This window comes from Peromyscus californicus, unplaced genomic scaffold (assembly GCF_007827085.1).
Source record: "Peromyscus californicus insignis strain IS unplaced genomic scaffold, ASM782708v3 Scaffold_23__1_contigs__length_62951481, whole genome shotgun sequence".
NCBI lineage: Eukaryota > Metazoa > Chordata > Mammalia > Rodentia > Cricetidae > Peromyscus > Peromyscus californicus.
In genome coordinates this window covers 17,892,869-17,910,755 of record NW_026294534.1, presented here as the reverse complement: position 1 = coordinate 17,910,755, position 17,887 = coordinate 17,892,869, and the positions used below count along the sequence as shown (strand labels likewise).

Genomic DNA, 17,887 nt, shown 5'->3' with positions numbered 1-17,887 from the left:
TGGGCTAACCCAGAAGGCCGCTGCCCCTACATCACCTCTCTTTACATGGGCCATCCCAGGGGGCTCAGCAGCAGCACAGCAACTCGGGGGACGAGGACCCTCTCTGCAGCCCTGCTCGGTGTGAGGATAGCAGGGACCTTGTGGGAAGCAGAAAAGAGACACTGGTGTTCAGCCGAAGCCCGGATCAGGGGCCGGGGGAGGGCAGGTGCCCACCGCTCTACTTACTGGTAGCAGAGCCATGAAGAGGGCCCAGGAGACCGTTTTTTTTTTTGTTGTTTTTTTTTTTTTTTCCCCCTTACTAGTCACTCCTTAAGTGGACAGACAGCAAAATGAAAGTCAGAGGCCGTCCGGACTCCAAAAAGGTTTCCCCTAAGGCAGGGCTTCTCAACCTTCCTAACGCTGCGACCCCTGAACACAGTTCCTCATGTTGGGGTGACCCCCCCAACCGTAAAATAATTTTGTCGTTACTTCATAACTTTAATTTCTGCTACAGTTATGGATCTTAATGTAAACATCTGATATGCAAACCTTGCCGGGGTCACGACCCACAGGTTGAGAGCCTAAGGGAATGACTTGGAGTTTGCCCCCAGGGCCCTTAGAAGCCCAGGTAAGGCAGTTCACTTTTCAGCTAACTTGCTTGAAACCCAGAGAAGAGGGATAGGGTAGGGTAGGCAGGCAAAAAAAAAAAAAAAAAAAAACCCAGTCTTCGAGAGGAGTCTGGGTATGGCCATCCTCTAGAAGCAGAGGGCAGCTGAGCAAAAAGCCAAGAAGAGAGAGAGCAGCTGGGTCTCCTCTCCCAGTCAGGGGACAAAGAGTTGTCTCATTTCCAGGTTCCCTGGAAGAGGGAAGTAAAGGTGTTGTGCAGGGGAAGGAGACCAGACTTTCCAATAGCCTAGAGGAATGAGGCCCTGTGAAAACAGGACCTAGCTGCTGGCCAGGCTTTCTGACCCGGCCCTCACCCCTTGGATAATGATTCCCCAGATAACACCGTGTCCCCGAGGCCACCCATTACAGCCCAGAGCCATCCTGCTCCTGGCTGACAGGACTTGCCCCTGGCGGAGGCCCTGCGGACCCACTCTGTGCCGCAGAGGCACACTCCTGCAGGATCCAGCTCCCTCCGGTTCTGCCCTCCCCACAGGTAGTCAGTCCCAGACACCAGGTGACCGAACCCTGGCCTGATTCTTTCTAAGGGCTCCCTCCCCGCCCTCACCAGCGACCGGGCAAGTCCTCCTCCTCCTCCTCCTCCTCCTCCTCCTCCTCCTCCTCCTCCTCCTCCTCCTCCGGACAACCATTTGTTCTTTCTCCCCTGAGAAATTCCTCCTCCTCCTCCTCCTCCTCCCTGACTTCGGGGAGCGGCTGGCAAAGCCGGAGTGGAAAATCAGTGAGGCTAATGGTGTAGCAATGCAGGAGCTTGAGCCAAGAACACAGCCTTGAGCGAGCGGCTCTGCTGCCCCGGGCCTTGCTGCTGAGCAGGCCACGTGAGTGCCCTCACATTCTCCCACAGGCCCAGCCCGGCCCTGCCACCACCCACCTCAGGGGAGAGGGGGTGCCACGAGGGGTGTGTGTGTGTGTGTGTGTGTGTGTGTGTGTGTGTGTGTGTGTGTGAGACAAGGTAGGTCCTTCAGCTTAGGACACACCTCAGACTTCACAGACCTAAAGCTTGCACCCTCCATTGAGGGGGTGGGGTGGGGGTGTGTGGGGGTGATGGGGGAGTCATTCAACACCTTTTGCTTCATATAATTCCCCTTCGCCTTCTGCCTTCTGAGATCCTCTACCATCCAGTGTGAGAGTGTGAGTTAGAAACAAACAGGGTCTTTTCACAAGGAATTTTACTGGGGGTGGGGTGCAGTGGGGGTGTACCCCCAAGTGTTCCAGGCCAGCTCTGTGACCCTGTCCCCCAGTCCACACCAACAGGCTAAAAGTAGCAGGACTACAGCGTGCCTATCAGCGAAACACTCTGATACCTAGCTAGGCTCCTGTGGGCAGCTCGGCTGAAATGGATACCCTCCAGGACCAAAGGTAGCTCAGGACCCCTGGTGCGGTGGGTGTGGGAGGGCTACCAGGGAACTGTGACTGAGGCCTGGGGGGGTGTGGGGTGTGGACAGCAGATTCTGGCAGCCTCTGCCTCTCCCCATAGGCACAGGTTTCTGCAGAACAAGGACAAAGCCCCGCTTTGTGGGACACAGGCGGCCTGCAGCCAGCAACAGAGCCGAGCAGCTTTTCCATTCAACGTAACCTCTCCTCCCTGCAAGGCGGCCACCAGACTCCTCAAATCTGAGTGGGTGGGAGGAGCTGTAAAGCCTCAGCCATTAAACCGCTTATGAGTTGCAGGTTTCTGTGGATGAAGGAAAAGTGCCTCAAGACTAGAGGTCCTCCCACTCCTGGCTCCTTCTAGGGTGCTCAGGAAAAAGGGAAGGAAAGGCCACCACTCCCAACCGCCACAAGCGGCCTTGCAAAGTTTTGGACACAGCCACTCACTGATCCCTCAGGTCCTGCTCTCAGAGAAAAAAATACATGGAAACAGGCTTCCTCAAGCTCCAATCTCCTAAAGTGGTTCTTATCTTTTGAAAGAGGGTATTCTGCCCCTGGGCCTGTGTCCCGGTTTCATTTTACCCACAAACCTCAAAGCCCCATCTGAAACAGACTTAGACTCGGTAATATGGCAAACGGGAGAAGGAAGGAGAGGGAGAGAGAAGGGAGGGAGGCTGGTTTTCCTGGAACCCTTATTAAATCAACTTTGTAAGGACAGCCAGAAACTGCAGGCCTCCCAGGTCCCCCAGGGGCGTTTGCAGAGACTGCCAGGATTGCCTTTGGTCAGGGGAGGGGCTGCCAGCTCCTCTCCCCGCTCCCCCCCCAAAGCCTTTCCAAAGCTCTCAGTGGAAGCAAGGTTTGGGATGGGTTGTTTTCAACTTCTGAACCAATCTTTTTCACATAGACTGCAATTGTTTTTGAAGACAATACCAGCATTACTTAATAATAATCAGCATGGCCAAGACTACAATATGCTGCATGTCTGTGTTCCAAAAGAGTTTACACAGCACGGGAGAGAAACTATTCCTGTGACATCACAGTTATGGTGGTTCTCATGTTCTGACAAAAAGCCCCCCCCCCTTCCCGCCCTCTAGGAGCAGGGTGTGGTGGCATAAGCTTTTAATCCCAGCATTTGGAGGCTGAGGCAGGTGGATCTCTGTGCGGTCCAGGCCAGCCTGGTCTACATAGTAAGTTCCAGGACAGCCAGAGCTACACAGTGAGACTCTGTCACAAAGGAAATAAGAAAAGAAATGAAATAATACAATGACCCATGTGGGCATCACAGGTGAATAGATTCATAGTCACCATAAAATTTTATTCATTACATGAAATCCTAGAAACAAGCAAAACTAATGTATGGTAACAGGAAGCAAGTCGGAGACCACAAGGAGCACGGGAAACGCTTTTGGAATGACAAACTGATGATCAATCTCTTGACCGGAGTGGTAGTTACCTAGGATAGTGTAGCACTTACGAAAACACACTGAATTACCTGTCTAAAATTGGCACATTTTTTTTTTTTTTTTTTTTTTGGTTTTTCGAGACAGGGTTTCTCTGTGTAGCTTTGCGCCTTTCCTGGAACTCACTTGGTAGCCCAGGCTGGCCTCGAACTCACAGAGATCCGCCTGGCTCTGCCTCCCGAGTGCTGGGATTAAAGGCGTGAGCCACCACCCGCCCGGCAATTGGCACATTTTATACTACATAAATTATACTATACAGCCCAGGAGTCCTTCCCGACTTCTCCAACTCCTTCTATTCCAAGAACCATTTCTGTACCAGGCGGTGGTGGCACACACCTTTAATCTCAGCACTCGGGAGACAGAGGCAGGCAGATCTCTTGAGGCCAGCCTGGTCTACAGAGTGAGTTTCAGAACAGCCAGGGCTACACAGAGAAACCCCTATGTTGAAAAGAACAAAAACCAACCAAACAAAGACCTTCCGTCCCCTAGCTCCAACCGCCATGGCCGCATGGCCTCTGCTTCCTTTCCGACGCTGGGTCGACTCAGCGGCTTCGATGACCCTTCCCCTCCACTTCTCCAACTCCTTATGTGAAGACCTTCCAGAAAACTGCCTGCCTGCCTGCCTGCAAGTGCCTGGGACAAGATGTGAACTGCTTGCTTTCCTTTCTTGGGCTGCAAAGAGTTTATTAGAGAAAGAGGAGGGAGAAGTAGAGGCTGAGGAGGAGGAGGAGGTAGAGGCTGAGGAGGAGGAGGAGGAAAAGGAGAAGAGGAAAGGGAAGGAGTAGTGGGTAGAAGAGGGGCTGGCAGCCAACCACCCATGGAGTCTATTTCTAGAATGCCATTACTATCCCTGGTTCCCTGTCTCATTCCCTCTGACTGACACTCAACACAACCCTTCTATCTTGTCTGCGGGATCACAGTGGCAGGATGAAAATAGCAACTCCCACTTTACATGGAAGTGTCTTATCTGTATTACGACGCCGAAGCCTTCAGGAGTGTTTCCATTTTAATGATTGGTCGCAGAATGCAAACCAGTTTTCTGAAAACTGGATCGTGTCAGTAAACGTCCAATTCCTCAGCAAGGATCACTTCAATATACTAAGTCCCCTCGGCGAGATGGAAGCCTTCCGAATGCCGGCCGAATCCAGTTTTTCCAGGTGTTACTTTCCACAGTTACTTACTCAGTGAGCAATACCGCTGTCCATACTTCTTCAGCCTCCTGACGTCATAGCTCACTCATTCTGCTCCACCTTCAATGCCCTTTATTAACCCCCTTGGGGACCTGTACCTTGGTACCCTAAGGTAAGATTAACAGGGTAAACACCTGTAATCCCAGCACTCAGAAGGCTGTGACAAGAGGGTCATGAGACCAGCCAGGACTACCCAGCAAGATCCTATGTCAAAAACAAAAAGATAAAAGATCCCTATTTTCTTTTTTCTTTTGAGACAGAATCTCTCTATGTAGAACCGGCTGGCCATACAGGCCAAACTGGCGTCAGATTCAGAGATCTGCCTCCAAGTAGCATTGGGATTAAAGGCATGTACCCTTGTGGGCAGGAGGACCCTGACTTTCTAGACGCACCTCAGTTCTGTGCATGACATTCCCATTGCATTCTCTTACAAGTCCACTGTGCACACAGCTTAACTACAGTCGGCTAGGGGCTGGAGAGATGGCTCAGCAGTTACGAGCACTGGCTGCCCTTGCAGAGGGAAGTGGGTTCCCAGCGCCCATATGGAGGCTCACAATCATTCTTAACCCCAGTTCCAGGGGATCCATGAGTCCTCTTCTGGTCTCTGTGGGCACCAAGGATACATGTAGCCCACATATATACGTGCAGGCGAAAGACTCAAGTACATAAAATAAAAATAAATAAATCTTCAATAAATAAATACAGTCTGCTTCCTATTTATTGCCTCTGCACTGCTTGATGATAACCTCCCTGTCGGTGGAGAGGTTCTTCTCCCTTCCTTTGACTCCCCAGTGTGTTCCGGCTCATTTATGTCTTTGGTTCTGCTACTGACTGCAACACAGAACAGCATTCCTATTTCAGCCACTGTACCATCCAGAAAGTCTCACACTCTTCCCTGGCCCTCTCTCACCGCCATCTGTACACACAGGCTCCCCCACTGGTCATTAAACAGGTCCCTGACAGCTTAAAAGGACGGCCCTGTCAACACGGCCGCCATCGTCATGTGCACCCCGAAGCCTGTGACCCACTCTGTGCCAGCCTTCTCTGTGACCAGCCCCTAACTCTCAAGCCACACTGCCTGTTGACAGCAGAGACATCCCAACATTTCTCCTCCAGCTCCCTCAGAAGCCATCGGGTATCTTACGAGCAAGAACAACCCCTTGGGGACTTAGAACACACCACAGGCCGGGGGCGGGGGGGCCTCATAAGACTCCCGTGCCCTATCACGCCTCCTGGTTCCCAGTCTCCTCCAAGTCCCCCAAGCAGGCCACCTCCAGAGCAAACTGTTCATCAAACCCCCAAACAAGAACTGGGTGACAGAGTCCAAAAAGGCAGGTGCTCATGACTGCTCGCCTCATAAGAAGATGCATCTCCGGAACAGCTTTCTGGAAGCCAGAGGCCAATTATCAAGGTTCTTCTTATGCTAGAATGTCTCCACTAGATCTATATTCATGACACTCTTCCCCACCGCAACACTCCCCTTTTTATGATCACCCGAGTTGAAGACCTAATTACATTGTTTCCCCAGAAAAAAACAAACAAAAAACAAAACAAAACAAAAAAACCCATAAACATATCCCGGGTACCTCACCTCTGGCAAGTGGACGGCACCAGTCTTCATGATCTCTACCTCTGACAAGCCCTTTCGTATGTACGTAACCAAACCCAAATCAACCCAGGTGTTTTAGGCATCTCCCCAACCGGAAGGGAGCCCTTTGCTCCTCCAAGGAGAACATCTTCCCAGCAGCCCTCATCCCCCTCTGTTTCCTCAGCTCAGGGGTCCAGCTGACCCTCAGCCTGGTGTCTTACCTTGTTCAGGCAAGGTCGGGGCTGGTCTGGCCATGCAGAGTGTGGCTGTGACCAGCACAGCCCAGAAGAGGAGGCACCTCCAGCTCCACATCCCAGTGCTGCGCTTAGAGGTCGGGGACAAGGCTCCACACCTCCATGGATACTCCACCTTGAGCTTGATCCGCCTTCTCAAGCTGTCTCTGGGGAAAGAAACAGCAGCTGTGATAGAAGTCGGGGATGGGGGCGGGGGGGGGGGGGGGCAAGGAAAAGAAGAAAGGGCATCACGTCCATGGTCAACCTGCCCAGAAGGATGCTTGAAATAACTAAGTGCTTTTTAAGGCGCAAAGGGAATCGAGCCTATCCCAACATCGGATCAGAGGTAACAGGCTTAAGTTTATAATGCAGTCTGACCCCCCAGTGGGGTGCTTTGGGGGAGGTGATGAGTTCTTTAAGAGAGAGACCCTCATGGGAGGTTTTAAGCCAGTTGGGCACATGCCCTTGGAGAGGATTAGAGAAATCCAGTCTCACATCCCTCCTCACCTTTTCTGTTCCTGGCCATGAGTACATGGACAGCCCCAAGCAAGCCTCGAAGATTCTTCTTCAACCCACCATCAGGTGTGCCCAAAAGCAACCTGTCAACCATAGACTGAGACCCACAAAACCTTTTCTCTTTCTAACTTGATGACCTCAGGCATTTTGTTAGAGTGACGGGAAGCTGGGTTCCACCCTTCAATTCCTCAACTATGTTTTGAATACAGACTAAGCTGCCAGGCTGGCTGGGACTGTCCACCACGAAGTCCTTCCAGATAAAAGCCTCGCTCATTAATGGGAGGAAGTGAAGGACCTCATGAAAGTCCCCAAGAGCCATATTGTGTGTGAGCAAGGGCTTGGAAAAAGCGTTGTGCAGTTTCAGGTCCCAAGGACTTTCAGCGATGTGGGTTACTGTCGACATGGCCAAGTCCGAGAAAAACACCACATACAAGCAGTATGTCATGGAAATGGCACCAGGAAACCCCAGTCACAAAGCTGGGTGCAGTGGAGCACTCCTGTAGTCCCAGCACTTGGGACAGAGGCAGGTAGATCTCTGAGTTCAAGGCCGGTCTACACAGAAAGTTCCAGGACAGCAGGGATACATAGAGAAACCCTGTCTCAACACCCGCCCCCCAAAAGAAACCCCAGTCACAAAGATATGAATCTCTTAAGATGCAGGTAAACAATACAAAGGCAACGAGAAGCTATTAAGGGCCTTCTGAAGCTAGGGAGGTTAAGCAGAAGATGCCAAAGAATCCTAACCACAAGGCAGACTTGCTTTCGTCGCCCACCCCCAAGCTTGGGAATCGGATGTGCGGCTACATGGCCAAGGGTTGCCAGCTGTGCCAACCAAAGGCCCAACCAAGGCTGAGGCTGCAGCTGCAGCTCAGGCCCAGGCTTCAGTTCGAGCTCCGGCTCAGGATCCCAAAGGTGTCTAAGACCCTGTAAAAGCCAATATGAAAGCAGACGGACCAGTGTGACCCCGCCCCTCCACCTCAATCCCAGCCACACATGCACTCTTTGTAGATGGTTGCTGTCCTGTGCAAAATTTAAAAAACAAAACAAAACAGAATAGAAAAAGCAGATCCTTCCTCAAGTTTAAGTATTGTGCAATCATTTCAAGAGACAAGGATCTGATGACTCCCCCAGGCACAAGACTTCATTCCATCCGGGACTAACCAATTCGTCTGGTGAGGGGCAGAGAGGTAAAGAGTCGGGGAACAAGTCAAGAAACAGAAGGCATGGCCGGGGCGGTGGTGGCGCACGCCTTTAATCCCAGCACTCGGGAGGCAGAGCCAGGTGGATCTCTGTGAGTTCGAGGCCAGCCTGGGCTACCAAGTGAGTTCCAGGAGAGGCGCAAAGCTACACTGAGAAACCCTGTCTCGAAAAAACAAACAAACAAACAAACAAACAAACAAACAAAAAAAGAAACAGAAGGCATGATGGGCAGCAGTGTACACCTTTCTGAGTTCAAGGCCAGCCTGCTCTACACAGTGAGTTCCAGAACAGCCAGGGCTATGTATAAGAAAAGAAAGAGGGCTGGAGAGATGGCTCAGAGGTTAAGAGCACCAACTGCTCTTCCAGAGGTCCTGAGTTCAATTCCCAGCACCCACATGGTGGCTTGATCTGGCACCCTCTTCTGTGTATATAATAAATAAATAAATCTTTAAAAAAAAAAAAAGAAAAGAAAGAAAAAAGAAAAAGAAACAGGAGGTAAGTAGATCACACAGAATATGGAGACCCTGCTAAATCTCCATGGACAACATGCAAGAAGATACTAGAAGAAGCCTTTTTTTTCCCCCACCAGGGATGGAATCCAAGACCGTTCACAGGCTAAGCAAGTGCTCTACCCCAGAGATCCATCCCCAGCTCTCCAGGTCTTTCTTTGTGCCTCTAAAACATTAAGAGTCACAGGCACCTCCAGCCTGACCAGCCTCCCTCCCAGAGAACGCACACGTCACCACGACTTAGGGTGAAGACAGAGCAGGACACTGGGAGGCGGATCCAGCTACCTGAGGTTGGATGGTGATGGCTGATGTCTGGCAGCCATGAGTGGTCGGGGATGAGGGCCCTCCACACAGTCAGGCACAGTCAAGGACTTGCAGCCCTAGCTAAAGCCCTTGACAATTCCCGGGTTTATGATGGCGATTTATTTTTGATATTTTATTTTATTTTGGTTTTTTCGAGACAGGGTTTCTCTGTGTAGTTTTGGGAGCCTGTCCTGGAACTCACTCTGTAGCCCAGGCTGGCCTCGAACTCACAGAGATCCGCCTGCCTCTGCCTCCCGAGTGCTGGGATTAAAGGTGTGCACTGCCACCGCCCAGCCTTATGTTTTCGACATTTTAAATGTTTTCTTTACTATTGCTGCATGTGTGCATGTGAGGGCGTGACTGTGTCTGTCACAGCACACGTGCAAAAGTCAGAGGTCGACTCCACGATGTCGACTCTCTCCTTCTTCTACCTGTACAGGGGTTGTGGGGACTGAACACACATTGGGCAGGCAGCCATCTTTCCCTGATGAACCATCTCACCGGCCCTGTGGTGGTAAAATTTAAAACAACTTCCTAGGGTCCTAAAGAAGAGATAATCGACAGCAAAACATCTACCAAGTGACAAGAACTTACTGGGCACGATGTGTGGGGGTAACCATCTCCGTCTTCCAGGTTTTTTTTTTCCTGTCCTCCAAGGCTCCAGGAAACCATCTAAACTATTCAGAGAGACTCGGCCTCCGGAACATGCCCTAATGTGGTGTGAGCCCTACCTCCGCCTCTCCAGTGAGTCAGTCCTGACTGGCAGAAAACCCCTGAATTCTTGGCCAGCAGAACATGTATGCGCTACCACTAGCTGTCTCCAAAGTCTTACCAAAAAAAAAATTAATAATTTCAAACCAAAAGTGAAGTAAATATTTCTCTTCTGTTTTTTTTTTTTCCCCTTAATTTAGGAAACGGACTAGAAACGGAAGGAATATTTACTGAATACTCTGTGGTCTCTACACAAGTAAATACATTTATAACTATAAAACTTACTGTAGTCCCCCCCCCCCCCCCACTCTGTTTCTAAGGGATAGTACTAGTCTCTACTAAGAGAGGAAGAAACTGAGGGTCCAAGAACTTAAATACTAAGCGGGGCAGTGGTGGCACACACCTTTAATCCCAACACTCAGGAGGCAGAGGAAGGTGAATCTCTGTGAGTTCGAGGCCAGCCTGGTCTACAAAGCAAGTTCCAAGACAGTCAGGGCTGTTAACACAGAAAAACCCTGTCTTGGGGGAAGGCCGGGGAGGGGAGAAGACGGGACTTAAGTACTTTCCCCAGGGAAATGGAGCTGTTTGTAACACTAGGACTTGATCCCCAGGTCTGGGGGATATTAATTCAAGATGGGAAAACGCAAATAATTTGGCCACACCTACCTGAGATCCAGCTCAGAGGAAGAATGGCCGCCTAGCATATGGGAGGCCCTGAGTTCATCCCCAACACAGAAAATACAAAAACAAAAACTAGCTCTTCACCTGATGCAGACACAGGCGAATTCCCATACACTAGAAAAACCAAGGGGATAAGGACAAATGCAAGCTAATACTGGAAATTACAAGTTCCTGATTCTGTTTCTTTGGTGGGCAGAAAAGACCATTAGGAACAAATTCCTCAGGGCCCTTCAGGACCCAGGGTCAGGCACAATCTCAGGCCAGTACAGAAGTAACACTCACCCAAAGGCGCCTCTAAACCCACATCTCACATTCCAAAGATACGTCTAATCAGTATAACGCCTGTTATCCGGAAGGTACACTTGACAAAAAAACCTGAGTCCCACAGTAACCCTGACTACTAAATCTTTAGTATCAACAAAGGGTGGATGGGAGGAGGTGGTGTCATCGTGCGGTGATTGATTAGACTGCAGCAGAGGGCAGCTTCCACCTGTCACCCCTGTCCCGTGAGATGTCTGCCCACCTACCTCCTCCTAGATATCCAGCCTATCTCCTTCCGTCCCCAGTGATGAATGTACTTCAGACACTTCAGACTTCTGGCACCTTCTCTCTGACTCATTTCCAAAAGAGGTAGAAGAGTTCCTCATGCCTCTCCCTCTCCCACCCTCTGGGCCTCAAACTGCACAACAAAAGGATGCTATAGACCCTCGGGCCTCCTGGTACCAGCTCCGGGAATGAACAGGTTGCTAGGTACATGCTCCTGGATGTACCTGTAGAGCTTTGCCCACCTGTAGAGCCTTCAGTGACACAAACCACAAATCCAAATGCTGTTTGGAATCCTGGAGACGGACACCTTAGCCCTTGGGAATTGCCTCCTTCCTTCACTGATTGACAGATGGGACCTGTAGCCTTGCAGGCGTATACAGCAGTTTCCCCGAAGTGCTACATCTGTTTCCCCACCAGTCTCCTCCACTATCAGTTGAGGCCCCCAGAATTCAAAGCCCAATTTGCCTAGACAAAGAGGTCTTAAAGAGAGGGCAATGAGGAGACCACACGACCTCAGTTTTCATACTTGTGGGAAGGCTAAAATATTCGCCCTGACGACATCCGGGTGGTTATACAGACCAAATGGACAGTGTGAAAGAAGCTGAGTGTGTCTCTTGTAAAGTACTTACGCAACAGAAGTTTCAGTGCCTCTAGTGGGAAGCTGGGGCCTGGAATACTTGGCCTTGGCACTTCAAATTCTAAAGATATAAAGAGTCTATTAACACCAAATCTCTTTGTCTAAAAATGATGCAAGAAAACTGGCTGATGCATTCAGGGCCAAGTATTATTATCACCATCGTCTTCCTCCTCCTCCTCCTCATCTTTCTCTTAAGGATTTTTATTTGCATGAAGGCACTCGTGCGCGTGCGTGTGCGTGTGCGTGTGTGTGTGTGTGTGTGTGTGTATGCGCGCTTGCGCGTGCGCGTGTGTGTATGTGCATGCACCACATTTGTATGGGTGCCCAAGGAGTCCAGAAGAGAGGCCATCAGATCCCCTGTTGCTATAGTAACAGGAGGTTATGAACCACCTGACATTGGTCCTGGGAATGGAACTCTGGTCCTCCTGAAGAATGGCGAGAGCTCTTAACAGCTGAGCCATCTCTCTGGCTCCTGGGTCTTCATCTCCCTGTTTTCTAGAGAAGGCAGTCAATGGACGGTTCCATTTAGGACCCTGCCACCCTGAGACAGTCAGCTTCCCACCTGAAGGAGACCAGAACATTTGTCTTGTAAGGAGGCAGCACAGCGAAGAGCCTGCTCTCTCCAGCACTAGTCTGACAGAAGAAATAAGAATGAACTTGCATTTAGAAAAATCATTTTCAGAATGATGTGTGTGTACATTTTGCATGCTTGTCTGTCTGTCTGTCTGTGTACCTGCAGCGGCCAGAAGAGAGCTTCAGATCCCCCTGAAACTGGAGTTAGAGATTGTGAGCCACCATGTGGGGGTGCTGGGAACCGGACCCAGATGCTCTGAAAGAGGCAGCGCTCTTCACCACTGAGCCATCTTTCCAGACCCCAAACTCCTTGTGTTTCGAGTCACCCCTCGACAACACTCTCCTATAGAACACACATGCTTCCCCGCTCCCCACAGGTATTTTGCACACTCCATCTTCACATCCTCGGCACTCTAGACTCAGTTGGCAAATCTGGTGACTCCTGGCCACGTGCAGCTGTTGAGCTATTGAAATATGGCTCCTGCCAACTGGGGTGCGCTCGGAGTGAAAAACAGAAACTGTTTGTGAACGTCTCGCAGGGGGAAAAAAATGTAAAATATCTTACCATTTTTTTTTTTATATTGGGGCCAGGTACAACGTGTACTTCAGCATGCTTGAGGCACTGAGCTCAACTGCCAGCACTCCTAAATTTCTTATATTGATGACGTGCAAAGGACAATATTTCAGAAATGACAATAATGTAATAGAAACACTAAAACGCAATATGAATACAATGTACTCTTTTTTTTTTTTTGGTTTTTTCGAGACAGGGTTTCTCTGGGTAGCTTTGGAGCCTGTCCTGGAACTCACTCTGTAGCCCAGGCTGGCCTCGAACTCACAGAGATCCGCCTGGCTCTGCCCCCCAATTAAAGGCGTGCGCCACCACCGCCCGGCCCAAATGTACTCTTAAAACCCAAACAAGTAAAAGTGGATGTCACCTGTTTCTTCTCACATACTTCCAAATGAGGATGCTATCACCCCGAAACTGAAGGAGGCTCCCACAGTATTTGCAGATCTGTACAAGTGCCCCTCTTCCACAACAAGGCCAGGTCCAACCGAATCAGTGAAGCCCATCTCACAAAGCTCTGTTTCCACAGGCCGCCCAGCGCCTCAGCCCTGTCCCTCCGATTTCCCAATAAATTACCAGACCTTTTCCCATGGTGCTTACGTCACCTTCCTGGACGATTACTACTCATGTTCCCCACCCTCTTCTCTCCCCGAGTGTGCTGGCTAGTTTTATGCCAACTTGACACAAGCTCAGAGTCATTCTGGAAGAGGGAACCTCAACTGAGAAAAACCCCCACCAGAGTGGCCTGGGGGCCAGCCCGTGATGTCTTTTCTTGTTTGATGACGACTGATGGAGGGCCCAGATCACCGTGGGCAGTGCCACCCCTGGCCCGGTGCTCCTGGGTGCGATAAGAAAGCAGGCTGAGCAAGCCACGGGGAGCAAGGCAGTGAGCAGTGCTCCTCCATGGCTTCGTCGGTTCCTGCCCTGTTTGAATTCCTGTCCATGACTTCCCTCCGCGATGGACAGTTCCCTGGAAGTGTAAGCTGAAATGAACCCTTTCCTCTCCATGTTACTTTTGGTCGTGGTGTTTCCTCACAGCCACAGAGAGCAAGACAAACCCTGACAAAGATATCAAGAAACTGCAGGCTTCTGTGGAGCAGGACTGGCTTCTGACCGCCTTTCCCAATACCCTCGGCCCTCAGCATGTACATAGGGCATACGTGTTAGACAGGAAGAAAGGGAGACAGAAGAGAAACACGCCCAGGCCTAGGATCCTCTTTGTGAACGTCTGGAACCATGCATGTTTCAGGTTTAGAAGTTGTTCGGGTTCTAGAATATTTGGATAGGCTTTGCCAGGAAAGATCCAAACGTAAGATCCCAAACGTTTTACAGTCTGAAACTCTTTGACTGCCGACCTGACATGAGTGAGCATCTGGGAGTCTAGGTTTCTCAACCTGTATATGTTTGTCAAGAAAAAAGATGAGATTATTGGGGGGGGGGTTTGGGGGGGAGCCACAGCCGGTTCCCTGTGCTAACCAGCCACACTCTAGTCCTAAACAACACCACCAGAGAAATGTCCTAAACATATGGAGGCCCCAGAATTGAGGACTATGGTACAGAAGTATGAATCCCTCTAGATTGGGATAAGACAGAGGTAACTTTTCCCTCACATCACTTTAATAAACATTTTTAAATGCTAGGGTAGTTTTGCTTACAAAATTGTAGCTGCTACAAAAGAAATGGTAATTACGGGGCTGGAGATGACTCAGCTTGCTGCTGGAGATGAGGACCATGGTTCGGTTCTAGTGAGCTGGGTTCTGAGTTCTGGGACACGTGTTCATACTCAGACACACGCTTACACACATAGATAAAAATAAAATAAAAAGAAATGCTAATTGCTTGTGCGTGTGTGTTTTATGAAGAAGTTCGGTTTATTAAAAATAGTTTCAGCACAGAGATTAAGAGAAGGAAACAGGCTTCCAGAAAGAAGGACACACCCAGGAGTATGGCTGTGGTTCCTCCCAGACCAAGTGACCGGGTTGATTTTGCATCTCTGTGAAAAAGTATCCAAATGACTGGCAACAAGGCTGGGGGGTTAGCTCGGCAGTAAAACTGCTGGCCTAGCAAGCACAAGGCCCTGGGTTCAGTACCCAACACGGCTAAAACAAAACAAAACTCCTGTGTGTGCGCCTGTGAGTGAGAGTGAGAGAGCGTGTGTGTGTGTGTGTGTGTGTGTGTGTGTGTGTGTGTGTGTGTGTGTTCACACACATGAAAAGTATCAAGAAATCTTTTATATGGAAAATTATTAATAGCTGTATGGGGCACACATGTGTGTATCATCTCACTCACACTCAAGAGGCCGAGACAGGAGTATCTCAAGTTTGAGGCCAGCCTGGCCCTATGTGAGAACCAGACTCAAAAATCAAACATGGGCTGGGGAGATAGATAGCTCAAGGGTTTCGAGCACTTGCTGCTCTTGAAGATCTGGGTCCAGTTCCCAGCACCACAGGGTGACTCATAACCCCCTATAACTCCAGTTTCAGGGGATCTAAACATCCTCTTCTGAACTCCTCAGTGACCAGAAATGCAGGTGGTACACATACAGACATGTAGACAAACACTCATACACATAGAATAAATACATCTAAAAACAAAACAAACAAACAAAACCCAGTAACAAAAATACAGCAAGCGAAACAATGTGGGAGGCTTTAGCTGTGGAGACAGGACACATGCGTGCAGTGTTGCCGTATTCTTGGAATCCCTTACCCAGATGAACACTTTATTCCCAGGCTGCGGGGGGGGGGGGGGGGGGGGGGGGGGGGGGGGGGGTGCCCACAAATGAGGTGTCTTCCTGGAGGGTGCTACTAAGTAAAGAATCCCTATTTAAGGACAGTGCAGATTTGAGGGGGGGGAAACCAACATTTCATCCCATATGAGGTATTTGAGTCTCTGGAATCACCAGCACCTTCTCTAAAGATCCACATCTGGACTCCCGGGTGCATTTAGTTAGACCTCTTCCAGAGCCCTGGGAAAGAGAAATGCAAGACCGAGGCTCTCAAGAGGAAATTAAACTCCTTTTAAGTGATGAAAAAGTGAGGCTTTTTCAGAGCAAGACATCAGCGTCAATTCTCACTTCTTTTCCTCCTGCGGCACAGGTGGAACACTGACTTTCCAGGGAGGAAACGGGGGTCCTCGGGGGGGAGGGGGCCCTCCCAGGGCCCATACTGGCTTCGAACTCAGCATGTAGGACGATGGCCTTGAACTCCTGACCTGTATACATCCCTCCAGAGGGCAGGGACGACAAGTGATACTGCATTCTCTCAGAAGCCCTTCAATAGCCATTTGGATGAAAGAGATCACAAAAATTGGAGGAAAGAAAGGGCCACTGGGGCCAGCAAGGCAGCCCAGCAGGTAAGGGAGGGGGCCCTCTGAACCCGCTTGCGAGGAGAGAACCAAGTTCTCTTTCTTTCTTTTTTTTTTTTTTTTTAAAAGAAGATTTTATTTTCAATTACCCATACATGTGTGTGGATATGTGCATGCCAGTGCAGGTATCTACCGAGACAGTAGATTTCCTGTGAACTGTCTGATGTGCATGCTGGAACTGAACCCAAATCCTCTGGAAGAGCAGCCAGTGCTTCCCCCATCCCCCCCTCCCCAGATGAGGTTTCTCTGTGTAGCCTTGGCTGTCCTGGAACTCGCTCTGTAGAGCTGGCCTTGAACCCAGGGAGATCCACCTGCCTCTGCTTCCTGAGTGCTGGGATTCAAAGGTGTGCATCGCCGCTGCCCGGCTGCAGCCATTAACTGCTGAGCCATCTCTCCAGCCCTCACACCAGTTCTTGCAAACCTACTCTCTGGTAGTCGCTGGAGCATGGTGGCAACCATGTGCACACACAGAAATGAGTAAACAAATGAAATTTAAGAACTAAAAAAAAAAAAAAAAAAATGAAAGAGAAGGGTCTTTGGAGACACTAGCTGCTTGCTAGTTCTCACGAACAAATCTTTTAAGAGTCTTGCATCAGGCCAAAATCACAAGTAAGCAAAAAAGCAGATCGCTAACAGCAAAGCCTACAGATTGTCTTTGGTCCCCAAGGTTCTGGAGTCTGCCTACCCAATGCTCCATTCAACTTCCTCACCTGGAGTCCATCCTGAATACAGCTAGTCCTGGTTTAGCATGCCTGTCTGCATTCTAATCTTCTCTTGTAAGGAGCCGGCGATGGCATCTGTGATGCCCCTCTGTTCCTTCTGCTCCTTAGCTTCACTTGCTGTTTAAAGGGTACCACAGGGAACTGAACCTTCCAACACGCTTCACGGCCTGAGGCCAAGGGAAACTCTAAGACTACACCTTGGAACCAAGGAAAGCAATGCCCACATTGCTCCAACCTCCCCTTGTGAAAACACCCTTGAAGCTGGCATTGGAAGTACACATGGCTCTCCATCCATGGCCCCTCACTGAAAGCTGGCACTCTGTTATGACTAAGAGTAAATGCAACATATTTCAAGTAGCTTGTCACTGATGAAAGCCATAACTGTCCCGGCTGCAGCCAAGCCCCAGAAAGCGTCTCAGTCCCCAAACACTCAGCACTGAGGGGTCAGCAGGGTCTCAGGAGTGTGTCCAACTGGGGAAATACATAAACAAGCCATTAGGGAGGGAGTCGAGCCATCAGGACAGTTGGCGGGTATTAGTTGAGCTTGCCGGCCTTAGGTCACGGAAAGGAAGGGACACCACCCCAGCGTGGGGGTAATTGGCCAGACCATGGCCGGTCCCAGGGGCCCTGCTACTTAGCTTTAAAACAAGCCTCCGAGAAACCCGGAGCCTGGCCAAGAGAGGAAAACAACCACTTTCTGCTCAACCATCTCGGGGCAATGGATCTACAATTTAGATACTATTCCAAAAAAAGCACTGGTCCGGAGGTGCAAAGACCAGGGTACATCTGCGAAGGAAACAGTCACCTTAATTACCATGTCTAGAGAAAGTGCGATTTCATTACAGCCTCCAAAACTACCGCCCCAAGGAGGAAACCAGAGAAGTGTTTTCAATTTAAAAGACTGGAGAGGGTGAGAGGCACCAATTCTCCCCACCCTGCCGCCAACTTTGGACCCTTTGGACACTTTGCTGCCCCCACCCCCGAAAAGAGTATTGCAAAAAAAAAAAAAAAAGTGGACATTCCATCCCTAGCCCTGAAGTCATTGTTTAAACA

General features: G+C 50.0%; 1 protein-coding gene across 8 annotated transcripts in view; it reads right to left on the bottom strand.

The window, feature by feature from the left end:
* Positions 1–17,887, bottom strand: part of Fgfr1 (fibroblast growth factor receptor 1) — a 58,228-nt gene that overhangs the window by 38,287 nt on the left and 2,054 nt on the right. For all 8 annotated transcript variants that reach the window (XM_052751876.1, XM_052751875.1, XM_052751869.1 and 5 more), the window contains exon 2: positions 6,491–6,669. In XM_052751876.1, the coding sequence (XP_052607836.1) occupies positions 6,491–6,581 (91 nt within the window). In that variant the 5' untranslated portion in view covers positions 6,582–6,669. The remainder of the gene's footprint in view (positions 1–6,490; positions 6,670–17,887) is intronic.